The sequence below is a fragment of the Protomyctophum bolini genome, assembly GCF_963924005.1.
Source record: "Protomyctophum bolini genome assembly, chromosome: 15".
Lineage (NCBI taxonomy): Eukaryota > Metazoa > Chordata > Actinopteri > Myctophiformes > Myctophidae > Protomyctophum > Protomyctophum bolini.
The window spans coordinates 8,996,142-9,023,075 of NC_137876.1; the positions used below are offsets into that span (position 1 = coordinate 8,996,142).

General features: G+C 45.0%; 1 protein-coding gene across 4 annotated transcripts in view; it reads right to left on the reverse strand.

Annotated features, from left to right (window-relative positions):
- Positions 1-4,198: 4,198 nt before the first annotated feature.
- esrrb (estrogen-related receptor beta) overlaps positions 4,199-26,934 on the reverse strand; it is a 69,455-nt gene continuing 46,719 nt past the window's right edge. For all 4 annotated transcript variants that reach the window (XM_080783193.1, XM_080783194.1, XM_080783192.1 and 1 more), the window contains 2 exons: positions 10,720-10,989; positions 4,199-5,670 (listed from right to left, as the gene is read on the reverse strand). In XM_080783193.1, the coding sequence (XP_080639319.1) occupies positions 5,426-5,670; positions 10,720-10,989 (515 nt within the window). In that variant the 3' untranslated portion in view covers positions 4,199-5,425. The remainder of the gene's footprint in view (positions 5,671-10,719; positions 10,990-26,934) is intronic.

Consider the following 26,934-nt stretch of genomic DNA (forward strand, 5'->3'; position numbering starts at 1 on the left):
CCATCTCTGCTCTGCTGGATTGGAGCGGGGCTGCCGTGCCTTTCACTCTGTCACACACAGTCCCACGCAATCTTTGTGTATCACTGTGTGTGTACAGAGTGAAATGCTTAGTGTTATTGTAGCTCTCACTGTGTGTGTGTGTGTGTGTGTGTGTGTGTGTGTGTGTGTGTGTGTGTGTGTGTGTGTGTGTGTGTGTGTGTGTGTGTGTGTGTGTGTCTGTTGTTGTTTCACTGGCCATTGGTTCCGAAGAATCTGTAAATATATTGAGGTGGGAATATTGGGCTAAATTAAGGTAACGTTGCCTCGTGTTTACCGTGCTTATTGTAAATCGCCCTGGATTAAGAGCATCTGCTAAATGACTAAATTGTAAATTGTTGCTGTACCAGCTGAACAATTAAGTAGTCAAATCCTCAATGTTAATTTGTCTCCAAGAGCCTATGCCATCAGAGTTACAAATGGATAAATGTGTAGATTGAGTCAAATCCAGTTGTAAAACTAGACCTGCATGGGTCCATTTTTATGTCTGTGATAGAACGCAGGCAATGGCACATTTTATTCCATGTTGTCACCTTCAACATGTTTTACTTGCAGTGATGAAACATGATGGATAAAACAATGTTCTGTAACAAATCGTAAAGAAGAATCTTTTTAGGTGATATAATGAATGAATCACAGAGTTCTCGGGAGTATTTAATTCATTGTTCCTTTACCTTTGTTTGTAAATCAAAAACATAAAAGTTACACAGATATTGGTGATTCAACGATCAGAGATATCAATGTACACCATTGCCAAATGATATATTAATTCACACCATAAATACTCATATCACCGAAGCAGGAAATCACGTTCCTGCCCCAGTCTGCAATTTGTCATCGAGGGACCAATTCTGACACACTGATGGTCATAAAAAGACATACCCGCTTATAGGAACCAACCAAAACGGGTGTTAGAGACACCCACTAATGGCCAAATCATGAGGTCAACTTCACGCATGCTCTTTACAAAACAGGCACATGAACTGTGATGCGTCATTTATAGTCAACGGCATCGTACAATGGTGTCGCAGGCCGAAAATAGGCGATCTACAAGCTCACACTTTGCCGTGAGCTTACAAGCTTACACCGCACCGCAAGCTTGTAGATAGGCTCTTTTTGGAGTGCGGCACCATCGTACAACGAAGTGTAACTCAGGCTTGTGGAGCAAAAACAAGTAACTACAATTACAAATGTCTTGGCAAGAACACTTGGGGGGGACTGGGGGGGACGGGACTGGAGTCTGTGATTGTGTGATGTCTCAGGTACAGTCCTTGCCAGGAAGTGAATAAACTGTTGAGTTGGAGAAACATGTTGAGTTTGAGTTGAAGAAACGTGATGAGTTGTGGAGAAACAAGATGAGTTGGAGAAACATTGATAGTCGTGACGATAATGAGGTAGTAGTCAGCAGGACGCTGCATACTTTATTTTCAACTGTATTTTTTTAGGCAACCTACTGTAGACGGTCCAGTACTGACGCTGATATATTTACATATTTATTCAGAAACAGCTTGTTAACATAAGACATGTTCTTAACGAGTATGGTACACACAGTGACATTATTGCAAAGTAAAAATAGTAAAGGGATAGATGAGTTGATTTCCGTTGTGATTTTTTTTTACGGATGTCACCTTGAGCCACTAGAAATGGTGGCTGATGGTTCCTTTATATTTATTTTCTTCCTTTTTTGCAAAGATGTATACTGCATTTTATTCAAACAAAAACAAACATGGTTTGTCTGATATAGCCTACAAGATACAGTACATATGCGTTTTGATTAGAGGGTTTAGAGTATGTCCCAAATCTAAGTAAAAGCATGCACTTCGCATGGTTTCAGTCAGAATTGGTCCCTGTTGTATTCACAGTAAAACTCTTAGTGTCAATTTAACTCTGAGAGTTAAATTGACACTGCATTTTACAGTGCTGCAGTAAAAAATAACTCAAGTTACATTGTTACCCTCTATAGTGGAGCCTGTTACATTAACTGCTAATTCATACTTCGCCGTACGACCATGCCGCTTACCTGGAAAGAACATTTGACATTTAAAAGTACATTTGCTTTTCTACCCAAAAATGTTCCATGTCCCAAAAAATTCAGTTAAATGTCACGGCTGTACGGCAAGGTATAAACGGGGCATAAGTGGACAGTGGTGAGTTCATTTGGGATGATGAGGTGCTGTTGTGTGTAGTCATCCTCTCTTAAGTGGCCAATCGGGCTGTAGTAAAATCGGGGTCCCGGTCTTTTGGACTTTGCGTTGGCCAATGATTCTGCGAGTATATGGCAGCAACTGAACCCTCCTGCTATGTCAGGGATTCCTTTGATCACAGTATCATATTGTTGTGACAGCGCCACAGTTTATCACATCACATAAATTACTTCAGTAGTATGAGGATCCTGCTCCCAGCACATTCCGTCTCACACGGAGAGGAGCAGTGTGGCTCCGCTGGACTTAATTATACTACTTGTCCTATATCCAGCACCGCAAGAAGCCTACACACACACACGGGGAGGAGAAGGGCGCACGCTCTCTCAACTCTCCCCCCAGAGATCACACCTTGTGCCGACCACACCGCGGGACCGCAGTTAGCCTTTGGAGCATGCTGACACTTCTTTGCCTGCATAGCGGGTTCGCATGGCGCACACTCGGGGGGTCCTTAGCTGTCCTTACAGATGCCTGACTGCCCCCGCGGCCAATGGGGAGGGTGTCGCTGTGCGCCGGCTACTGTGTCGACATGAGGTCAAGCAGTGTTTCCATGTGTCTACTGGACTCCTAGAGTGGGAGGCCGCCTCAAGACAACAACCTCCCGCTGGGCTAAAAATAACCCCGGTGTGTGAACTGTGAAGTGCTGTCACTTCAACCCCGCACCTGCCACTTACCTCCGTTTGGATGAAGCTCTCTATAAATGGAGGCACGGCTATTAAAAGATGGCAGCCGTCTAAAATGGTGAGAGCAGATGCCGGGCACCTTGCTCCCCGTGTGTGGGATGACTCTGCCACGGGCTTAAAGGGACCCCGAAATAGAGCGTTTGAAATATGGGCCTCTGATTGTTTGAACATGGCATCTCTTGGACGTCTGCCACTCGGGCATAAATCCTTTGATACCAGCCGCTCCGAAACCCACTGATCATCTTTCACTGGAGCCCGAATCAGGTCACCCCGTTCGCTCACCGACGGGGAGCAATTTCCATGGGCTTAAACGGTGACCAAATTTGGGGCCGAGGGGGAGGTTTACACACACGTACACCACCAACAACAATAAGCACTATGAGATATGAGTGGTGGTGTGGTTGTGTGTCCTCCTGCCGGTAGGACGTGCACACACACACACACACACACACACACACACACACACACACACACACACACACACACACGTACATGGAGGAGGGCGTGGTCTTCTATCAACAGCCAGCAGCATTGACAAGCAGAGGACGGAAGTATAGGAGTTTAAGCACTGCTCGCTCACAGCTCCCTTTATTGCTGTGTTACTACAGAATAAGACATCTGACTACTGTACCTGCCTACTGTATAATTGCTAGTTTGGTTAAACATGGGACCAGTTAAGTTTAAATACGGCAATCCATAACTTTGGTTTGTGAATAAAACTGTTATTTTGACAGTGTGTTTGTTGTTGTAGAGGAGGTCTATCTGCTCTTCTGTTCAGAAATCTACATTCTGTGGTTGTGTCGGAGCACTCCTGGTTGACAAGTGGTATTGCACAAAGATCATAACAGCAGTATATCCTCCACCCAATCCTCTAGCCCAGTGGTTCTCAAACTCCTTTGGCTTCACTACGCCCTTTTCCAGATTTTTGGATCAAAGTACCCCCTTTACCTGTGTTTTTTTGGGGGGAAATTTACCCATTTTGGGGCGGGAACCCCTTTTGGTGTTTTAAACATTATATGTTATAATTTAGCTATTGAAAAATAGCAGATCTACAAGCTCATAGCGCGCCACCGAGTGGCACGCTACGACCTTGTAGGTCTGCTATTTTTGAAAAATCGTGAAAATATTTATTTCAGAAAACTGGAGGATTTAGAAGATTTTCGAGTTGCGTTCTCAGCTTGTACATATCGGCTATTTCCTTTGCAACTTTTGAATTTGAATCCTGAAAAGTAGCTGTTTTGAAGTATCCACTCGATGCTATGAATGAACGATATCCAACCTCGTGGAGAATTTATTGAAGAATATAACATTACAAATAAGAAAAAGAGTGAAAGACTTTGAAATTAGACCATCCTGAGCACATTTATTTTAAACTGTGTCCAGTTTGTCCACTTTAGTAGTCCCTGTAGTACCCCTAGGGGTACACGCAGCCCCATTTGAGAACCACTGCTCTAGCCCAGCGGTATACATTTGGGGGCGCTCACACGGGGCAACCAGGTTGGGGTCCCTGCAGCCAGGCATGAAAGTTACGGATTGCAGCATTAATTTATACTCCATCACACGCAGGTGTCGCTTAAGGAAAATTACCGATCTACAAGCTTGTAGTTCGACGAGCGTCGCTGTCGTGCGATGGAGTAGTACTGAGGCTTTTAGTCTGCTCTGGAGAGGTATATTCAAGGACATTTAGATCAATAGGGTTCACATTTAGGTAACAGTTCTTGTTTTTTTTTTGTTTTTTTTCCTTTCCTGGAGGAGAACCAAAAAAATCAAAACAAACGAAACAAAATAAAAACGGCCATGAGACTTTTGAACTGTACACTCAAGGTCTTCTTCTTTCCATAATAAATATATACAGTACAATTTCCCTGGTCAAGTCCAGGCAACAAAAAAAACAATCGCGCGGGACAAAGTGAGTGTGTTGTTTTTTTTTGCTCGTTGACACTTCTTGTTATCTTCAGAACAAATATATACGGAATCCCACTTTGAGAACTCTCTGCAGAAAAGGAGCCCCGTTATTCTTGTGAATTAAGAGCCAGCAGCAACTATTCTTAATGAAGACACTGCGAGGGGCTGAGGCGTCCATCATTTACAGCATGACCACAGACCATTAAACATTAAACAAAAAAATTATTACTGTACATAGTATTTCTTATATATTTTAAATTAATCTGCATCATTTTTATATTTATACTAATAGCCAAGTTTTGCATTTCTTGTTTAATTTTTTTTTTTTTGTTTGTTTAGTTTTTATTAATTAACGTCCGGGGCGGTGGGAGATGGACTCATAAGAGTGAGAGAGGCGAGTCTCTGAATGTCCTGCCTTTCGGCCCCTGACCCCTCTCTGCCCCCCATTCCCCCACAGCCTCCAGTTCCAGTCACTCTCTGTGTCGACGACGGTTTGCCGTGGGTGGTGGTGGGGTGGTGGTGGGGGGGGGGGCGGCAGCAACCGACCGGTGTATACCGGTGGCGAGTCAGTCGACCCACCGAGTGGACGCCCTCCTCCAATCAGACCTTGGCCTCCAGCATCTCCAGGAAGAGTTTGTGCATGGGCACCTTGCCCTGCACCTTGATGCTGTAGAAGTGCTGCACGGCCTTGGTGGCCGTCTGCCGCAGCAGGGGCAGGGTCATGAGCAGCTTGCCCGCCCGCCGCGGGTCCTCCTGGTGCTGGTTGCCCTCGTAGTCCTGCAAGGCCTCGTGGAGGGCGTCCTGGAGCTTCTGGACCGCCTCCATGTCCTCTATGTGCATGGAGTCTGTCGGGGGGAATACAACCGCGTTAAAAACTCATGCCCAATTTTAGACTTTCGATTTCTTTGTACAATTAAATACAATAAAAGAAAAGCAAAAATAGCAGGTGTATACAAGCTCATGCCATTTTCACTTAACAAAACATTTTGGACAATTTCACATGGCCAAAATAGGTTATGGCAGGTTGAAAGTGATCTAAAATATCGTGACCTGCAAGCTTAAAAATTCACAGTCGGTCGGTTTCAGAAATGCGAAACGTAAATGTCACTCGGGGAGAAATGGGGCTCGAAGTTGCGGACGTGCGGTAATGTAGCGGAATGAAATGGAACATTTTTTTTTTCTCTTTTTTTTTTCTTTCTTTCTGAAACTAAATTAAATCTCATGACTCGAATGACCTTCAGTTGTCTGTGAAGTCAGCTAGGGACACATTTCAGCATAACTCAGATCGTATGACAAGATTTAAAGGATACAAATAATGTTATATTTCGAAAAGTTATAAAAATAAAATAAAAAAATAGATTTTAGGGCTGTTTTCCCAATTCGTTTTGTGACTAAGTAAATGGGGCTTAAGTGGTTAGAAGAATGGAACATCGAGAAGTAATATCTTACTGCCTTTGATTCTTTATTTTTCTGTCTGGTGAACTGGGTGGTGGGATATTCATGTGGCCTTTGACCAATGAGACTGAAAATCAATGTTATCCTCCAGCAACAATAGAATGAATAGAAACCGCTCCCTGCTGAAGGAGTACACATTAAACACCCCAGTGTTTCCGAAGGACAGCTCCACATAGATTGTTTTTCTTTAAAAAAACAAACAAAGAGAAGACGAAAATCCTCCCATTAGAGAATTAGATGGCATAAATAAGCTTCACAACACTTCCTTCCTTATTAATGTCCTCTTTATTTCCTCTGAGGATATCGGCAGAAACCGTGTATCTCCGTATTTCAACTTTTCATGTTTTTTTGTTTTGTTTTTTTGTAAATGAATGCCCTACAAGCTCATGTGACACGTGAGCTTGGAGAACGGCAATTTCCACTATTCTCAAATATTTTTCAAATAATAATAAAAAAAAAACTGTTACAAGGTTTCCACCCGGCATCAATGAAATGCTAAGCATTGGCTTGTCGAGAAAACAAAGCGCACAAACAACAAATATTTGACTATGATATTAAGAAGCTTATCTAGCTACAAGACACATCAACAAATGGCGGGTGTATTTGTGTATTATGCATATTTGGTAAATATCGGAATTAATGTGTGCATTCAAAACTCCAATTCAAGCCACTCTTACTTTTCTATAATTGATTAATTAATTTAACTGTAGATACTTAATGCAGTGAATACTGATTATACACCTGAGATTATGCATCCACTTTTTTGCTCAAACACGTTTGTATACTTTTCCACGATAAACTGTTCTCTGTCCCAGTTGATCTGAGTGATCTGAGAGGTCTGTCTGTCTCTGTCTGTCTGTCTGTCTGTCTGTCTGTACAGTAAAATCCAGAGTGTTCACAAATAGTTGGTTCCATTGGTGTTGGTTCCATTTTGACACTCTCAGAGTTAAATGAACACTGAGGATTTTACCACATGATGATGACAGTAGCTGTATTGAATTGTTGTCTGTAACATTGTTCTGCTGTGCCACAGTTTCACACTGTTCCTACTGTACAGCAGTCACAACTCATTTTCTCAATTTCCCCTCTCTGTCTCTCCTGGCGTATATATACGGTGTATACGCTATCCGTCTCTCTCAGGGATAGTCTGGGGGGTCGTGGTTCTCTCACTGGTTAACCGGGTGTCTGGCACTCCAGAGGCGGCGTGTCATTGGCTGCCTGACTCCGTCTCACCTTGGCGCTTGCATATTTCACCACCACGGGACAATAAAAGGCAAAACAGATTTCAGACTTCGTCCCAAATTCATTGACTGGAACAACTGTATTCCCAAGACCTTGAGACATTTCTCACTCTGACGCTTTTCAAATCCACAGCGGTAAAATGAAGTAGGTCGTTTTGGAAAGTGAATTTTGTGTGCGTGTGTGTGTGTGTGTGTGTGTGTGTGTGTGTGTGTGTGTGTGTGTGTCTGCGCACGTGCGAGGGGGGATAGAATAAAACAGGGGGGGGGGGGATCTGTGGTGGCCCTGTCGAGCATGTGATGTGACATAATTATCTCCTAGCTGGTTTCACACTGGAACAGAGTGACTAGTATGTAGAGCAATACAGTACAGTACTCGTCTCGCACACCGGCTTGTTGTCACGCCAACACGAGGGAACAACGCAGTACACGGGGGAAAAAAAAACACACATTTCTTGTTTGCGTCTTGATTAATGTGTATGACATAAGTAGGAGAATTTCAGGTCATGTTACACGCGTGCGCACGCACGCTTTGATCGCTGAAACTGAGCCTGTCCATAATTGAAGTCTGTGTGTGTGTGTGTGTGTGTGTCTGTGTGTCTGTGTGTATGCGTGTGTGTGTGTCTGTGTGTATGTGTATGTGTATGCGTGTGCGTGGCAAGAGATGAAGACAGAGAGACAAATATAAAGGAAAGGCGTGCAGGGACAACCCGTCAGTGTGTTAAAGAAAGCAAAGAGAGAGAGAGGGAGAGAGATATAGGGAGCAATCAGCTTGTAGCCTTTGGAGGGGATGGGCTTAAAAAAACAACTTTGAAGAAACAATTTCCTTGCAATCCATCAGAGGGCCCGCGTCGATCCGATTGATAAACTGCTAATTACAAAATCAATCGCTATGAATTTTCACAGCTGTCAGACAGAGGGGCTCCCGGGAGAGTGATCTCACAGGGACCTTGTTCTAACGTTCTGGACCCCCCCCCCCACCACCACCCCCACCTCCCCTCTTGATCCTCTCTCTCTCTCTCTCTCTATCCCCGAACCCCATCGCTCTCCTCCTGCCTGTATCGCACCCCCCCACCACCGACGCCGCCTCCCCCTCCAAAGCTCTGCCGTCTGAAAGCAAAGCCCCACCATCAGCATTTTCATTTTTCAGCCGGGGACACAAAAAAAAGAAGCAAGAGAAAGCAGCTCGGTGACCCAGCCGTGCATTGATCAGAGAAGGGACAGGCCGTGCCTCCTCAAAAGCAGTCTGTCGATAGCCACGTGCCGTCTCCGCATTGGAACAAACGAGGCCTATCACTCCCTGATACCCATTCCATTCGACTTAACACATTTTATTGACAGCCCCCGTGCTCTTAATGAAATGCTAAATTTATCTCCCGTGGCTGCTGTGCCCCGAAGCTACCGTGAGAGAGAGAGAGGGAGAGGGGGAGAGAGAAATACCACAACATGGAAGGCATTCAATTAAAAAAAGCTGACTTCCATCCATACGCTGCCCTTATCTTCTCTCCATCGCTGTGTCTCAGGCTCCCTATACCTAAAGGTTACTCTCAAAAACTCCTGAAAAAGCTAACAAAATGTCACTTTAGAAACTGTGCTAGCTGACGCTTTACACACACACAGGTGTATGTTGTATAGCAGTAGCACACGCAAGACAAACTACACTAAACAAAAATAACATGCTCATGTAGCATACACTCTGTTACACTCCATTGTTTCATAAACTAAATTAATTTGCAGTCTAATCTTAAATGTATATACTTTGTGGATTTGTGCCATTTTTTTCACCAAAAAACAAAGAAAGAAAGAAAAACTATTTGACCTGTAGAGAAAATGCCCTGGGAATTATTAGGCGTTTCAGCCCATTGAAGTTTCCTGGCTATTGGCCTACTAAGTGTACACAATTCAGTAATGAGATTAATGTTTTTCAAAATACAGCGTTTCAAAAAAATTCACAGATACAATATTATCTCAACATTTGGAAGCACTCTTAAGAATTTTAACACATTTAAAAATACTAATAAATTCTTAATGTGCATCTATACACTTTTCTATTTGGAGTGTTTCTTTATAACATGGTGGTCTCTCACGTTTTCTAATTTATCCCCTCTAAATTCGCAAGACAAATTGGTAAATGTAAGATTGTATAATATGATTGTTTGCCACCACAAAAAATCACCTCACTCAAATGTCATGTGATTTGTTTTGCATCCCATAATAAGACACCCTAAAACATGAGGTATAATTATACCGCTACAGAAAACCCCAGGAATACACTTTCACTGACAGAAATAAAATAAAAACTAAGCTAGGATGACAATGAAAATGTTGTCAACAAATATAAACTATAGGGTGGGATCTAGTGGAGAAGAGATTGAGTATAGAACTAAAAGACAAGTCATTTCATGCTTTGTTGTTTGCAGGTGTCACTCTCAGAAATAGCTGCGACACGTTGTGAGATTGTAGATTGTATTTTCGGCACACAGCTAAGCATAAATCAGGCATTTCAATGTCATCACTGCCCGCCAAAATACATTGTAGTCGACTAAATCAACTGTAGATTGATTCAATCGACTAAAATCTTATAGTATTTACTCAACTAAAACTAAAACATTTCAGATGACTAAAACTAAATGTATTTTTTAATTCAAAAGTATATATAGCGCCCAGGAGTATATATAGCGCCCAGGATTACATTAGATAATTGACACTGGGTGAAAAAATGGGGTTACAAAATTGTGGTCAGTCGCGCTAAAACCTGTCATTCAGTCCGTCCGTCAGTCACGCTTCATGACACTGCTCCATATATGGCCGTCTCCATTATGAAGATCACGACACTGATTTCAAACCCTAGATCGCGACACTTGAGTTCAAACCCTGGATAGCCATACATGGAGAAAATCATCATCTAGATCTGCATATATGGAGACGGCCAGCAACTCTACATCTGAACTCAAACCTCAAACTCTTAGATGTCCATATATGGAGCTGACCTGTTCGGACATTCCATATATAATGTTGATCCGCCCCTACCTCTCCTTCGATGTCTCCCTTTTGACTGATACCTGTCCATTCAAACTCTAGATGGGCCCATCCCAAAGTCATTAGCGCAGCCGGCAAAACTAGAGTTCTCAACAGCCTTTATAGGGCCCTCAGGGCGTCTTACTGGTATATATATATATATTTTGTTGAATGGACCTATACCTGAGTTGGAGAGTGCGATGGCCTTGAGCGTGACGAACTCCTCCTTCTCCACCTTGAGCTTCTTGTACTTGCGGACCAGCTGTAGGATGGACACATAGAGGTCCAGCAGGCCGGTGAGGCGCGAGTGCTCCTCGTCCATCACGTAGTCCTCGGCGTAGACCAGCTCGTCCTCGTAGGGCAGCGAGCGGAACACGATGCTCAGGATGAGGATCTCCATCCAGGCGCTCTGCAGCAGGCTCATCTGGTCTCCCAGGGACAGCGTGGAGAAGCCTGCAACGACATGACCGGGCACGGGACACAATGAGCAGTGGTGGGGAAAAAGGACTCTCATGTCGACCTGAGCTCCATTCTTCTAAATCATGACAGTTTTCTGAAAAACATGTCTTTCTATATATGAAATATATGTATTTGGCCTCCGACCCCCATCTCAAAATATGTAGTTACAGGGACCGTCCCCCCCCCCCCCCCAGAAGCAAATATTTGAGTTCAAAACGTTCGCTCTGAAAGAATATACATTCCAAATTTGTGCCACTTTAGTTTTTTAATTAAAAAATAGCAGATCAACAAGCTCGTAGAGCGGCACTAGATCTGCTATTTTTCAATAGCTAACGTGTAAAATAATGCTTAAAACACCAAAAGGGGTTCTCGTCCTGAATGGGTTAAGGAAAAGTATCACTACTGCAACATGGAAATACTTATGATTGTGATTATATCATTATGATGATTAGAATTTTGTTGTTCGTACACGAATCAGAGGTTGGAGATTATTGCCTTTGCAACACTGCTAGCTAGAAGAAGAATATTATTACTATCTTGGAAGTCGCCAAATCCACCCTCTCACTCAATCTGGCTCAACGATGTGATGTATTTCTTAAGCTTAGAAAAAATAATTCTCTCTCAGAGGAACCGTCGAAGGCTTCACTAAGGCTTGCAGACCCAAATATACTGGACTGTGGATTTCAGAATTAACAGACAGTGCCTCTCTTACAAGTGTACAATACTCTTGACTGTGACCCATGAACATTTTTCAAATGGCATTCATGAAGTCAGCAGCCTGAAATGTTCATGTCCTCGCAAGTATATAGTAATTCAAACGTGTATGTATACAGTATGTGTGTGTGATCATACATGATCAATGTTGTGAAATGATCTCAAGACTGAAATGGCATATGGACCAACATACAGTATCTATCATCTTCCACTATTCAGCTCATTAACCCCAACCCAGGGTTGATCAGCAAACCAGACATGGGTGGTTGAACCAGCGTACATGCCGCGGCACACGTTAGCGCGGGGCGTTTAGTATTTTAAATGCGCCGTGGGAGGTCCTCCGTGTCACAGCACTCGAGTTGTGTGGGCGTTGCTCTTTTAAGTGAGGACACTTGGACCGGTGCAAAGGTCTGGATGACACAACGCCGCGTGGTCACCCCTCGTTTCCTGTCACACGACTACTGGTGTGAGGCGGATTAGCGCCGTTTTGCACACCCTCGTTGGAGGGGTTGAGGACATGACATGCACTCGTCGCCGTGCAGGGGAAGGTGACACACGCGCGCACTAGTGCACACACACACACACACACACACACACACACACACACACACACAAAGGACACCCAGACATGCATGGATACACAAACCTGTGCAATCATATACACACACAAACAGACTCTGTCATGACATACAAACTGAAGCATGCGCATGCACGCGCACACACACACACACACACACACACACACACACACACACACACACACACACACACACACACACACACACACACACACAGTGGGTTCACGTGGTTCAACCCCAGCCGGAGGACCTGCTGAAACCCTGCCCTCCATTCTAAAACAGCAGCTGAAATTGACTGGTTCGTATCAAACCACTCTCAGCCCCCCCCCCCCCCCCCTCCCCCCTCCAGGACACCTCTACATATGCTAAGAATAGAACGTTAAACCAAACAGACCACCGTATCCAGTCTGAAGATGGGCTGCTGAGGGAAATTCAAACAAATTAAAATGGGGAAAGTGAAAAGCGAATGTGGTGAAAGAGAGAGGGAGAGGGAGAGAGAGAGAGAGAGAGAGAGAGAGAGAGAGAGAGAGAGAGAGAGAAAGTGGAGCAGATAGACAGATAGCCATCTCATCCCCTTTTTCTCTCGTACTACCCTTCAGCTGTCAATAAAATGCGTGAAGCCCCCCCCCTCCACCGCCCCAACCCCCCGCCCCCTACAGAGAGTTGAGGTGCTGCATGTGTGCCCGCGGGCGTCCCATTCTGACAGCATATTAGCCCCTTCAGCTCGGCCCCTGATTAAAATGATTGCTTTTACAAGTTTGCCGTGTGCCGCGCTCCCTGCCGCGCTGTGATTAAGAGGCGATAGATTACAGTATTGACCAGGGCGCTCGCCACGCCTCGCCATCCATGTTTACTCTTAAATATAAATGATCTCATTGAGGCCCAGTCACCGGCCTGATGTTAATCTCCCTCGTGCCTGACACCCGCAAACACGTGCGCGCACGCGCCTGCACACACACACACACATTATAGCGATAAAACTGACCGCGCTGGCTGAGAGAGAGGAGTGGCGAGAAACCGTGAGGGGAAAAAGAAAAAGACACAGGACCGAGAAAAAGAGAGAGAGATTGGCAGATCGAGAGAGAGAGGAGAGAGAAAAGGGGGTACCTTTGTGTTCAATTTCTCTTATCGTAGTGATGACCACGGGAGGGGAAGAGCTGGAGGATACATTAATTAACAGATTGCAATCAGAATGTGAGGGCCTTCACATTGTGAAGGGGAATCAATAGCCAGTAGAATGGAGTGCTCTGATCACACACAGAACGGCTGTGGTGCTGCCGGACCAGCCGGCCCCTGCAGTGCTTAACTGCAGGGTTCTGAAGGAACGTCCGGCCCAGATTCCACCCAAAACGACCCGGGCAAACTGCCCGAAGCACTCAAAAATATTTGACTGTTTCCACTGACTGGAGGCAATAAATAAGCCATATTTTGCGAGGGCCTGGACGCATCTTAAAATCGCCAGGACGTGTGATTTCCCTGTCTGCATACCTGGCCATTAATTTTGGACAGAATGGACTGGCCAAAGGGGACGTTTTCATGCACGCATGACCGCGGTGCACGGTGTTTACTATCTGGTTGGCATCACAATGGCAGACAAAGCTTTGCCGAGCCTTTTATTGCCAAGGAGGACCTGAGGCGGAACTAAAGCGCTGCTCCCAATGTGACAGCTCCTTGTGAATGCCTTGTTCAGGGCTTGTTGGCGCTCCCTTCCAGTTTGCTCCCATACAGCAGACACCCCTCAACCATGTGCGCGCACACACGCACACACACATACACATGCACGCAGCACATGCACAGCACAGCACAGCAATTACCTTTCACGCTAAAAGTCAGTGAATTTAATCCGCTGTTGTGAGAAAGGAGAGGTGGCGTTTTCTCCCCCTTTGCTCCATCCCCTCTCTTCAGGGCCTAAATTATCGCTCCAAATGGGATCTCGTGTCGTTGCCTCGCCTTTTTCCACTCAATTTAATCGAGTAATGAAGTGACTTCCCGACTCCGCGGGTCAGGCGGCGCTCGGGCCGCGGCTCTCTGAAGGCGGCCCGGTTAAGTGCCATCGTAGCGGGTGATTTCCTCTAATGAAATATCAATATTTACATCTTCATTTCCAGCCCACTGCCTTTGGCGGGGTTTGACCAAACATGACACAATATTGACCAAATCACGGAGAGGCCTGTCCACGCGCTGGAAGAGGCCCTTTCCTCTTCTTCCACGCCAACACTGGGAAGATCTGGGACTGAAGGGCTTGTTTGTAAAGCGTGACTATAGGAAATGTTTACCTTTTTGTTCACTTTTAGTTAACCCATTCTGACCGGGCACCCATTTTGGTGTTGGCATCATGTTATGCTTTAGCTATTGAAAAATAGCAGATCTACAAGCTCATATCGCGCCACCGAGTGGCGCGATACGAGCTTGTAGGTCTGCTATTTTTGAAAAATCGAAGAACGACTGACATTTTTCTAGAATCTGATCTCAGGTCAGAATGGATTAATCAGACCAGTGTGTGTCCAGTGGAAAACCTCGTATGAATCTGATCTCAGGTCAGAATGGGTTAAGCACCCTGCTCTGGAGAAAATCACACCTCCAAAAAATAGACCTACTAAAAAGCATTTTCATTTCCGACGCCGTTTCACAGATGCAATCTTCTCCTGTACTGTACGTACACGCACATCGCTGAAATACGAGTCCGATCCGCTCGAAACAACGTCAACAAATAAATATGCGACAGATAACCAACATTACACAGCCATAGCACCACAGCCCCGACCGCCACCTATAACTGCTTCAAATAATTCATGGCTCGCAATTTGAAAACAAGACCCGTAAAGACCAACTTGGGAGCCAAAAAAATCCACATCCTCCCTGCCTTTATCTCCCTAAAAAGCCCTTGGCTGTAGGAGGAGAAGGGAGAAGGGGGGGGGGACCAGACCCCACAGACGGCTCGTTCCAAAAGCCCTCACACAGATTAATCAGCACACCATTTCATCTGCCAGAGCACAGGACGGGGCCCCAAAATGAAATGTTGGAGATTTCTGTTGAGCTGGAGTTCATATTCTATTAATTTATTATTGTTTCCCTCTCCCGGAGGGCCATTAGTGCGGGTAATAAAAAGAGATGTAATTACGAGGCACGGTGGCCCCCTCCAGCTGCAGACCCAATCGTAACTCACCCTCAATCAGACAGAGCAGACAAGAGGGAGGGAGAGAGAGAGAGAGAGGGAGAGATGGAGGAGGAAGAGAGGAGGAGATATGGGCCAGAGGAGAGAGAGATAACGGAGAGAGAGAGAGAGAGAGGTTGGGAAAGGGGGGATTGCAGAAAGCACAGGGAGGGGGAAGGGGGTGGAGAGAGAGAGCAGTATGTCATTCGTACGTAAGACGAATAGCAAAAATAGCCGATCTATACAAAGTCACGACGTGTCCGTGAGCTTGTAGATTGGATATTTTTGTGATTTTTTTTTAAGAATAATGGTTATAATGACATGCCCAAAAACTAGGGATGCCAGGTTGAAAGTGGTAAAAAGGAGACAGAGAGAGATGGGGGGGGTGGGGTTAAGAGTGAGAGTGAGTGAGTGAGAGGGGTGGGGGTGTTGGGGGGGGTTGGGGGAGTAATTGTGGCTGGACAGGGGCTGATCTATCATGGCTTGCTATCAGAAGGACAAGCGAGCCCTGAAGACTCGTGCCCAGAGGCAATCTCACCCAGGCCAAGCCAAGTGCTCTCCAGGCTGCAGTTGAAGCAGAACTGCCCCTAACAGCACCCAGGAGGTTCAACTCATCCTTTTATTCCCCCCCTACCCCCCTCCCCTCCCCTCCCCCCCCCCCCCCCTCTTCAAACTCAGCTGAGCGATCACGTTCTCGCCCATAAGCTTATTCTATATCAAAGTGCTTTCTATTTTAAAACGATACCCCGGCCTTTAAAAAAAGAGAGAGGACAGTGTTTGGGTGGGCGGGTTGCAGGGGGATACTGTAGCACCTGTGAGTTGTACAGGCTCCGCTCCTGTGATTTGGGCCGTATGGTTCACAGGAAGAAATATGTAACCGATATATTTAACAATTCATGAAGGAAAATCTACAGCGGATCCATAATGTGTGTGCGTGCGTGCGTGCGAGAGAGAAAGAGAGAGAGAGACGTGCCCATACAGTATAGATGCGTGTGTATGTGCGCAAGATTCTGTAGTATAGTGTGTTGATGCGCGTGCACGTCCCCAGTGATAATGTGTGCACGTGTGTAACTTGCAGCTGCCGACCATGATTCTTCCTGAATTTACATGACAGCGTCAGGAGGACCCAATCAATAGCAGCTTGGTAATAAATTGCTGCGCTTGACATAAATAATTTGACCCGAACCCCCAGCCACATGTACACGGCACCAACAGAACCTCAGCCACATGTACACAGCACAAACAGAACCCCAGCCACACGTACACGGCACAAACAGAACCCCAGCCACACGTACACAGCACAAACAGAACCCCAGCCACATGTACACGGCACCAACAGAACCCCAGCCACACGTACACAGCACCAACAGAACCCCAGCCACACGTACACGGCACAAACAGAACCCCAGCCACATGTACACAGCACCAACAGAACCCCAGCCACATGTACACGGCACAAACAGAACCCCAGCCACACGTACACGGCACAAACAGAACCCCAGCCACACGTACACGGCACAAACAGAACCCCAGCCACACGTACACAGCACAAACAGAACCCCAGCCACATGTACACGGCACAAACAGAACCTCAGCCACATGTACACGGCACAAACAGAACCCCAGCCACACGTACACGGCACCAACAGAACCCCAGCCACACGTACACGGCACCAACAGAACCCCAGCCACATGTACACGGCACAAACAGAACCCCAGCCACACGTACACGGCACCAACAGAACCCCAGCCACATGTACACGGCACAAACAGAACCTCAGCCACATGTACACGGCACAAACAGAACCCCAGCCACACGTACACGGCACCAACAGAACCCCAGCCACATGTACACGGCACAAACAGAACCTCAGCCACATGTACACGGCACAAACAGAACCCCAGCCACATGTACACAGCACCAACAGAACCCCAGCCACATGTGTACAGCACCACCAGCTCGGCTTGCTGCGAGCCTTTCCCCGCCCGCACATGGATTTGACGACACAAAGGCCGTTACACGCGGGATGAAAAACCATGTCAATACAAATGAAATTTGGTTCGTGAAACCGAGGCTGACTGGTTGACAATTATTACTTGGTTTTTTCAGCTTCGTTGCTCGCTATTAAAAGAGGAGCTAGCTATCTTGCTTCTTTTGGACACGATAACCAGCCCATTATCCCATTGTAAGTGGCTGGGGAATGGGTGATTTGACCATCGGCCTGTGAACGTTATGGGGCTGAGTAACGTTGAATACAGTAATCCCCTTGTCTTAATCTGCACCCTTTGACCCCCTGACCCCTGCGCGTGAGTCTTTAGCGGTCCCCAGGGTCCCACACTGCCCTCCACTGACGTTATATCTCTCTGTTTGGCCCCAAAGACCAGGCGGAATCAGGCTTTAATCATTGCCATAATTACACATAATTTATCTCCGCTGCCAACGAGCAACACAGCTTAATGAGGGAAGGCGCTCTGCTGATGATGTGGCTTAACCCATTCTGACCTGAGATCAGATTCTATACGAGGTTTCCACTGTACACACACTGGGTCTGATTAACCCATTCTGACCCGAGATCAGATTCTAAAAAAATGTCAGTCGTTCTTCGATTTTTCAAAAAATAGCAGACCTACAAGCTCGTAGCGCGCCACTCGGTGGCGCGCTATGAGCTTGTAGATCTGCTATTTTTCAATAGCTAAAGCATAACATAGTGCTAACACAAAAATGGGTTCCCGGCCAGAATGGCTTAAAGGCACATCAACATTAGACGGTTTCCTACGGCAGGCTTTATGCAAAAACATCACACAAAGCACCGTGGACACATGCAATCATTTCAGACTATTTGATAAAGACGCAATCTAGGTAAATGAATGGTTTTTAATGGACATAAATGGGCCTATAGTATATACTGTACGACTCATCTACATGGTAAAATCCCCCATTGTTAATCAACTCTGAGAGAACAAAATGTAACCAAATGGACCCTTACAGGCCATTTTGGCATGTATAGGCCTATACTACTACTGTATGTATGTATGTTTGAACTAAACAAAGCCTTCCCCCCACCCTGCTTAGCAGATGTCCCTTTCCTGCCACCTTTCCCCACCCCTGCCTGTGTATCTGCCTGTATCTGCCACCAAAGACTGTGAAAGATACTAAAGATTCGTATATAAGAAATACTAACCAATGTCACAGTATGATCGGAAAACCAGTCAGATTGAAAAAGGTGCGCTCGTTTTCACTGACGGAGGCTGAACGCAACTTGAGCCACAAGAACGAGCTTAGGCTATAGTGAGTCGCCATGCCGACTGCCGAACATTGCGAAGTCACCTTCAGCCGACTCAGCGACATCAGAGTTATGTCCCGACAGAATCGTAAATGATCGTCCCCTACGTAGCTCTGGTCCATATCGTTAAGGACTTCTCCTTACCGCTATGTTACGCTTGACTTCCTGCGCACACATGAAATGCAGCACCGCCTGTCAACTGCTGCAAAAATAAAAACGAACGATTTCGCTACTCACCAATACAAAGACGGTTTTGTGTCTTTTTATTATTGAGTAGCGAAAGTGCTCTATTTTTTCAAAAAGTCAACGGTCAAGTGTCATTTTATTTTCAGTTTCATGCGTGCGCAGCAAGTTGAAAGTACCATAGCATTAAGGAGACGTTCCCCTAACGCTAAGGACCAGAGCTAATCGTTCCACTGGTACCTCTGAGACGTCATTTATTTTATTAACGAGGGGCCCTCCTCACCGCCGGAGGTGAACTCAAAAAAGTCGAGCACTCCTTTTTCATTCTGCCTCGTTTTCCCTTTTCCAATCATACTGTAACAGTAACGTACAGTATAACATAACCTGCTTCTCAACTATTCTAAGATTAAGTCGGTTAGAGGTTCTAAATGTCGGTTTGGAGATATTTTCAGTTAATTGCCCAGCCCTGCCACCCCATCTCAATCTCCCCTCAGCTCCTCCTCAATGCATTCTCCGGCCCAGGTTTCGGGGTGTCGGCGGCATCCACCTGATTGCTCAATCTATCTTTATCTCCCGTGTTGAAGCCTACGTCAGAGGCTAAATTGAATATACTAAGAGCTGTCTGTTGGTGTCTATATTTAATAAAGTGCACTGATGAGGTGCTGATTTATTGCCCGGCACTGTTCACACTCTATTACAAGGAGATTACGCAGCCTGAGTGGGATCAAGCTGGCAACACAGTAAGTAAGTAGATCTCGCAATTTAATGGCAGAGTGAAAACAGAAGCTTGAGGTGGGGAGGAGAAGGATAGGCGGATGGATGGATGGATGGAGGGATGGATGGATGGAGGGATGGATGGATGGATAGAGGGAGGGATGGATGGATGGGGAGCGGAGGGGCGGCGTGAGGGGTAAGGGGTGGCGGCGGGGTGGGCTGACACAAACACGACAACATACATGAGACGTGATCTCTCTTTAACATCGCTGCCCCCATCCCCGCCTCCTCCTCCTCTAACAACGAGCGCCGTGCGGCTGTCTGTCAAACGCTGAGTGGGTGAACTGAAATGCAATAAAGCAGATGATGATGAACGCTCCCAAAAGACCCACGTATTAATGAATAGAACCATGCAAACAAGGAGAGCTCATTAGATTCACCTGGCCTAAATCGGATACGAAAAACAATTAGTTGGCAGTTGGAATTAAACTGAGAGAGGGAATAAAAAATCTCTTCATTGTATATTACAATATGCAACTATGCACCACGTACTGTGTTTGGAACAAACCCCAAGAAAACGTCAGGTCTTCTACGACGCTCAGATCTTTTAAATCAAAGCTGGAGACTTTGTCGCTCCCTATTTTTTAGGTTCTTTATTGATTCCTTGTGCTGCACTGTAGCTGTATTCTCATATGCTTGTTAGTTGTTATTTTCTATACTCTAAACGTTGTAACAATTTTTTACTAGCAAGTACTGTACATGTCCTTTTAATAGCATGTACTGTGTACATGTCCTTTTAATAGCATGTACACGTCATTTTACAATGTGTTTCTTTGCACTTTGTCTTAAAGCTCTTAATATTTTGTGTAAAGCACACTCAAATGCCTTGTTGAAAGGTGCTATAGCTACAAATAAACTTGTCTTGCCCTATTAGTAGGCAATAAACAAGATAAGATGCATCAAATCCCCATTTTGTGTAAAGCACACTGAAATGCCTTGTTGAAAGGTGCTATAGCTACAAATAAACTTGTCTTGCCCTATTAGTAGGCAATAAACAAGATAAGATGCGTCAAATCCCCATTTTGTGTAAAGCACACTGAAATGCCTTGTTGAAAGGTGCTATACAAATATACTTGTCTTGACCTATTAATAGGTAATAAACTCAAATCCCCGTTTTAAACCTCTCGTAATGTACTTGTACCACATTGTTTACATGTCCCAGGGTTCCAGCCGGCCCGTCGGACCTCAGAACCAGAATTCCTAGCTGGAAACGTCTTGGCCTGGGAAGCCGGAATGGAAGCCGAGGCAGCAGGTGACAAGCATGGAGCGTCTCAGCGTCTATCGCAGTGAGTGCCTCTCGTACACCGCAGCATAGCAACGCCTACTTGCACCGTGCACGTGACATTCACACGGTCCGAGACATTCACATGGCCTGTAGAGGAGGGGGGGGGCAGGGTGGGGCATCAAAGGAGTTTGGGGAGGGGCACTCGTGTCGGTACTAGGAACTAGGGTTTATCTGGTTTTCTCAGGACGAATCTAAAAGTGAGCACATGGCGGATGTGTTGTGCCAATACGTCGTAGTCACAGTAAATGTCAGTGTTTTAGTGTTGAAATTAGCATACAATGATGACAGGGTTAAATGAGGATGTGTAAAATGTATGTAGAAAAATAAAATACTTAAATTAAACTATACAAAGTGTCAGAAAAACAAGAACACCCATGTGCTCACAGGAGAAACTATAGTAAACATTGTCAATGTTTACTATGGAAAAACAACAGACTTATTTAGTAAAAGGCCTCGGAAGGTCTTCATCAGGCTCATGATGACATCATCATCGGCCGTTGTTTTTTCATTTAACCCATTCTGACCTGAGATCAGATTCTAAAAATGTCTTCTACATCCTGACAGTTTTCTGAAAAAGCTATGTTTCTATGTCAGTGGTTCTTAGATTTTTCAAAAATAGCAGACCTACAAGCTCGTAGCGTGCCATTCGGTGGCGCACTATGAGCTTGTAGATCTGCTATTTTTCAATAGCTAAAGCATAGCATAATGCTAACACCAAAAGGGGTTCCCGCCCAAAATGGGCATGGGGTTAAGTCGAACCAGGTCATATTTACAGTCTCAAAGGGCTTTCCACATCTAACAAAGGAATGAAAACAACCTAGTTCACAGTTGGGACTAAACTAGACTATACAGTACAATGAAGCAGGTATATCTCATAAATAGGAGATTCTTCCTTCTTTTTGTTTTACCAGCCAGCATAATGGCCAAAACAGCCAATGATAATAATATGAAAACCAAACCTCCCCCCACCCGCTACAGAGGAAGGTGAGGAGATAAACAGGTTCCCATGCAGTATATGGAGAGAGAGACGCTGCTGTCAGTGTACTTAGTTTGTCCCTAAACGTCATGGACAGAAATGAAATGTAGCTTTAGGGGGGTCGGAATGTGACCGGAGGGGTAGACAGCGGTCTGTTATGTGTGTCAAAGGTTGTTAGCACCTTAGGAACAACAAGCCATCTGTCATCGTCCTCCAACACTGCCTCGTAATGACCCCAGCCCCCCCTCAGGGCAACAACCCGTGTTACACTCTGCTCCGACGGTGCTATTTGGAGCAGTGACAGTATAACCAGTGGCCAACAGCTCCACGGTGATTATCAATTAATCAACGGCAGTATTCAGAATGAAAGGCAGAGAGAGGGCTGCGGAGCGGTATATAACGGTGAACTGGTGGAAGAATGCTTTTGTCTGCTTTTTTAACCAATTAAAACCCCTTAGTTCACTTCCTTTTATTCCCCCCTTTTATTCCCCTCCACCACCTTAATGCCTTTGCTGAAAAATCGCAATTTTGTTAACGCACTGTATTTTTCCACTCATAATAGGCAAACCTATTATGAGATATGACTTGCCCAGCCGCTTTATAAAAGAAAAGGAAAAAGATCTGTAATACAACTATGACTTGAAGCTGATTCCTGTGTCCACTGTCCACCATGCATACTGTAGATGAAGCCATATTTATACTTTGTGAATATTGGGTGGTACAGTATCTGTGAGGGAAATACTTCAATGGCAGTATATAAGCCTAATTTAGGCACGACTTTGTTGCACGCTGGTGTCATGCACTGAAAATGGCCGATTGACAAGCTCACAGCGCGTTGCATCGCAACGTGTCTTGTAGAGCTTGTAGATCAGCTATATTCACAGTGCACTGTAAACGGACACATGTTCCCGTTCCACTGAGCAGAATTCACAACAGATCAGTCTAATAACGACACAGGTTTGCCGTTCTCCAATTGGCCTACAATTAAAACTCGATAGGGTTACTTCTACGGAGAATTACACCGCTTTCCAAACCACTTTTTCAGATGTTGGCAGAGAAAAGGGCCAATTAAAAATCAATCCGAAGAATGTAAGTGTCGATTTCCCTGACATCTAAATTGTTAAATTTGGACCTTGGTCATTGGCCCCATCTGTCAATGCCCCTAATCAATGTGGTCTACTTCATAATGAACTGTTAATCTTTTTAATTCCATTGCCAACGGCCGCAAAAATCTATCAGAATGCAATCAGCACTTTTCTACGCCCACCCCCCCCCTCCTCTCCTTCCATTCTTCTCCCACGGCGGATGGGAGGGAGAAATATAGTAAAGGGCTGAGCATGGTAGACTGCCCTGGGGTGCCGTTGGTGCATGGAGGGTTAGTGCACCAAGTCTCTCTCAGCCAGTGAACCGTCTCTGATCAGGTTCAGCCATGTACAACTCAATTATGCAGCCATTTCATGGCCAGAGGAGCGCCTCTGTCCTAATACTCTACTCTATCCATGAAGGGATAACAGACCAGCCTTCCAGCTCAACTGAAACGCAACAATTAGAATCAAATCATCGTTTTACGTATAGCTACTACTGGAGCATGGGGAAAGTTAAATGGAATAATATAATAATACAATGAAGATTTATTTTTGGGTGGAGGGATTGCGTGAACAGTAAAGTTAAGCAAAATCAACAAGGTGTGTGTGTGTGTGTGTGTGTGTGTGTGTGTGTGTGTGTGTGTGTGTGTGTGTGTGTGTGTGTGTGTGCGTGTGCGTGCGTGCGTGCGTGCGTGTGCGTGTGTGTGTGGTGTGGCAGATCAGAATAATCTACTTATAATGGTCCATTGTCTGGTGGTCAGACACCATAACTGCAGGTGTGACAGAATGAATGGTTCTAATTCTATTCATGACAAGGCTGCATAATTAAAAGATTACTTCAAATAATCTCACCCTCGTATCACTGTCTTAGAACATGCATTTATTATTCATTATCTATTTCTAGACCATGATCAAAAGCACTGTGATTTTAGCTGCAGTTTCAATTCATTCACCAGTGTAGTACTACCACAGCACCTCAGTCAAAGTATACTCCTGGTCAAATATTAATCCACTAAGTGACAGTTGCTCAGTCAAATTTGAACTTGAGTTAAAGTAGAGGCATATACTGTATTTGCAAAGAAAAATTACAAACTACTTATTTTTAATATCAATGCATTTGCTGTATAGAGCATCGCAGCCCCGCAGCCCCCCTTTCATGATGACGAGCGGCCCGGAAGATAATTTTCGAATTCATTTTTCCCATAGACGTTTCAAAAAGTATTTACTTAAAGACCTGTATACGCCTCAGACAAAGTATTTACTTAAAGACCTGCATACGCCTCAGACAAAGACCTGCATACGCCTCAGACAAAGCCAACTCGGATGGAGACAAATCATGACAATAAACACATTTTTTGGGGGCCGAAGAAATAATTAGAAATCAGATAAACAACAAAAAAGTTGTTGTACCATGCCATTTGTTTCTTCTTTCTAATTGTTTGTTCGGCCCAAACAATTGTGTTTATTGTCATGATTTGTTAGCAGAGGCTTTAAAGGTATTTGAATAAATACTTTCTGAAACACGTATGGGAAAAATGAATGGGCCACTCGTCAGGGGCGCACTGCGACGCTCTATTGAAATGTAGCCCTTTTCGCCAAGATTTCTACGATTTTCCAGACATGATAATAAAAAAGGCTATGTTATTTTCTTTACTATATTTGAAATCTGGCGTGAGTGATTCATTCATAATGTGCTTTTTCTCCTCAGTCAAAAGTACAATAGTTGTCTTTAAAATGCAGTGGAGTGAAGAAACTAATACTTACAAAAAGAAACTAATACTTCGCTATCGCCCACCACTGGACACCAGGAAGTATCTGTCAGTTTATTGACCATACGGTGTCGTACAGTATGACTGTCAAATGACCACTGATGGACATATGTCAGTCCGTGGTTCCTGTAATGCGGAGAACAGGATGTATCTATGGCATGTAAAGTACAGCTTTTCATTTAGATCCAACACTCATCACGGATAGATTCAGAGTGAGTGTGGCAAATCCGATTTGCGTAGATCTTGGTACACTGTCTGGACAAATTCACTACACAATAAGTGTCATCGCGATAATCTGATTAATCTAAAGGTGCTTAGAAGCTATGCCATCCACAAAATCCCTTGATAAAGAAGTACAACACTATTAAACGGGCTAAATGATACTAAATACTAAATGATGTAAAGTTACACCAGGAATGGCTAAATGATGTATGTGTAATGTTACACCGGGAATGGAAGCTGAATGTATTCAAGGCCCCAGTTAAAAAGGAAACGGCTAATATATGTATACTATATCTTGAGCAAAAATATACACAGCAGGATAAACCTAGAAAAAGACGTTCATAATAATCCTATTCGTTAAAAAAAGTATGGCTTCTGTTGGCGACCACAGCTCTTGTCCTCAGGTGACCTGAGTCATGTGTCTTTGTTGTGTCATGGTGGTGGTGCTGGCTGTGCGTGCGAGGAGGTGGTACGTTTTGGGTAATGCCATGTTATTGGGTCAGTGGTGATCCAGCCCTGCCTATAAGCCTCCTTGGGTTAAACTGGCAGGCTGCTGACCGTGCAAGTGTCTGCCGGAAGACACACAGACGGCCAGGTCCGAGGAAGGCACATGGCAGACTATAGAGAGACAGGGGTTTGGGGCTGGTGTCCATGACTAATCTCCTTACTACCAGATCTGGACCTGATTAATGCCCCCACCCCGCGCCCCCACGCCTTCTGAGTGAAAACTCTTAATACCCTTTTCTGTGGGTTCGGCGTGTGCTGTGCGGTGCACGGCGCCTGCAGTCAGCTCAAGTCCACTTTGTGGGGAATAAGGGCAGGAGAAAAGTGGGCCGCCTTAAATCTCTGACTGGGGATTTCGGTTCATCTTCTGAATGAAATGAGATATGACGGTGGTTCTCAAACACTGTCATGGACAAGGACCGCCAAAATTGATATGTTTTAAGCTGCTGACCCCCCCCCCCCCCCCGACCCCCGTTTGAAAAGGTTTGGTGCCAGCTATAGGGACCCCCACAAGAGAAGATATGTCAGTCAGATTAGATAAAGTAGATAATTCTACTGCTGTCTCCACTGTAGGTAGAGGGAAACCTATATGATCTGCACTGGACACTACATTCTCTCATTGGATTACACTACATTGTCCCATTTAATTATTCTGTGCATGTCATACGGAAGATACTGGCTCATTTCGCTACACTTAAAGTGTTTAAACTGTTCCTCATTTTGCTTGGGAGCCCCTGGAAACCGCATCACGTGCTCATACACTACACTCAGATATTATTCTCAACCTTTTCAAAATACGGTAATCGCATATTTGAACTGGGACCCCCCCCCCCCCCCCCCACCCTGACAAGCATTTGGAATTGTGGGAGTTGAGCTTGAGGCATTTCATTTAGTCTGACTCGGTTCCACAGATAAATATTGTGAAAATAGCCAATATCCAAGCTCTCAAAGCCTTGCGTTGAGAGGCATTATGAGCTTGTAGATCAGCTATTTTCTTTCTTATATTATTTGACAATTAGGCCAATGTTTGACCAGTTTTTATAGTATAGTTTGTTGATTACTTTTGACGCAGTAATGGTCTATTTTCATTCTTTCTTTAGGTATTATAAAAGAGTCTTTAACGTCCTTAAATTGTCACTTCACTGTCACCTGGGGACCCCCCCCCCCAAAGAATCATGTGGGGTCCCAACCCACAGGTTGAGAACCCCTGCACTATACAGGACAAAGTGTAAATTGTCCATTATGCTGATGAGAACAGGGCGTTGTGGAGGCGAGCCTGGGACACATTCATTTAGCGCGTTTCCTCTCCATGTCTTCACCTATCTAACGTTATAGAGTTATGGGGGGGGGGGGGGTGCGGGGGCGGGGGCTGCGGGGGTCAAACTCAAGATCAGGGAGAATCTGCTTTGGT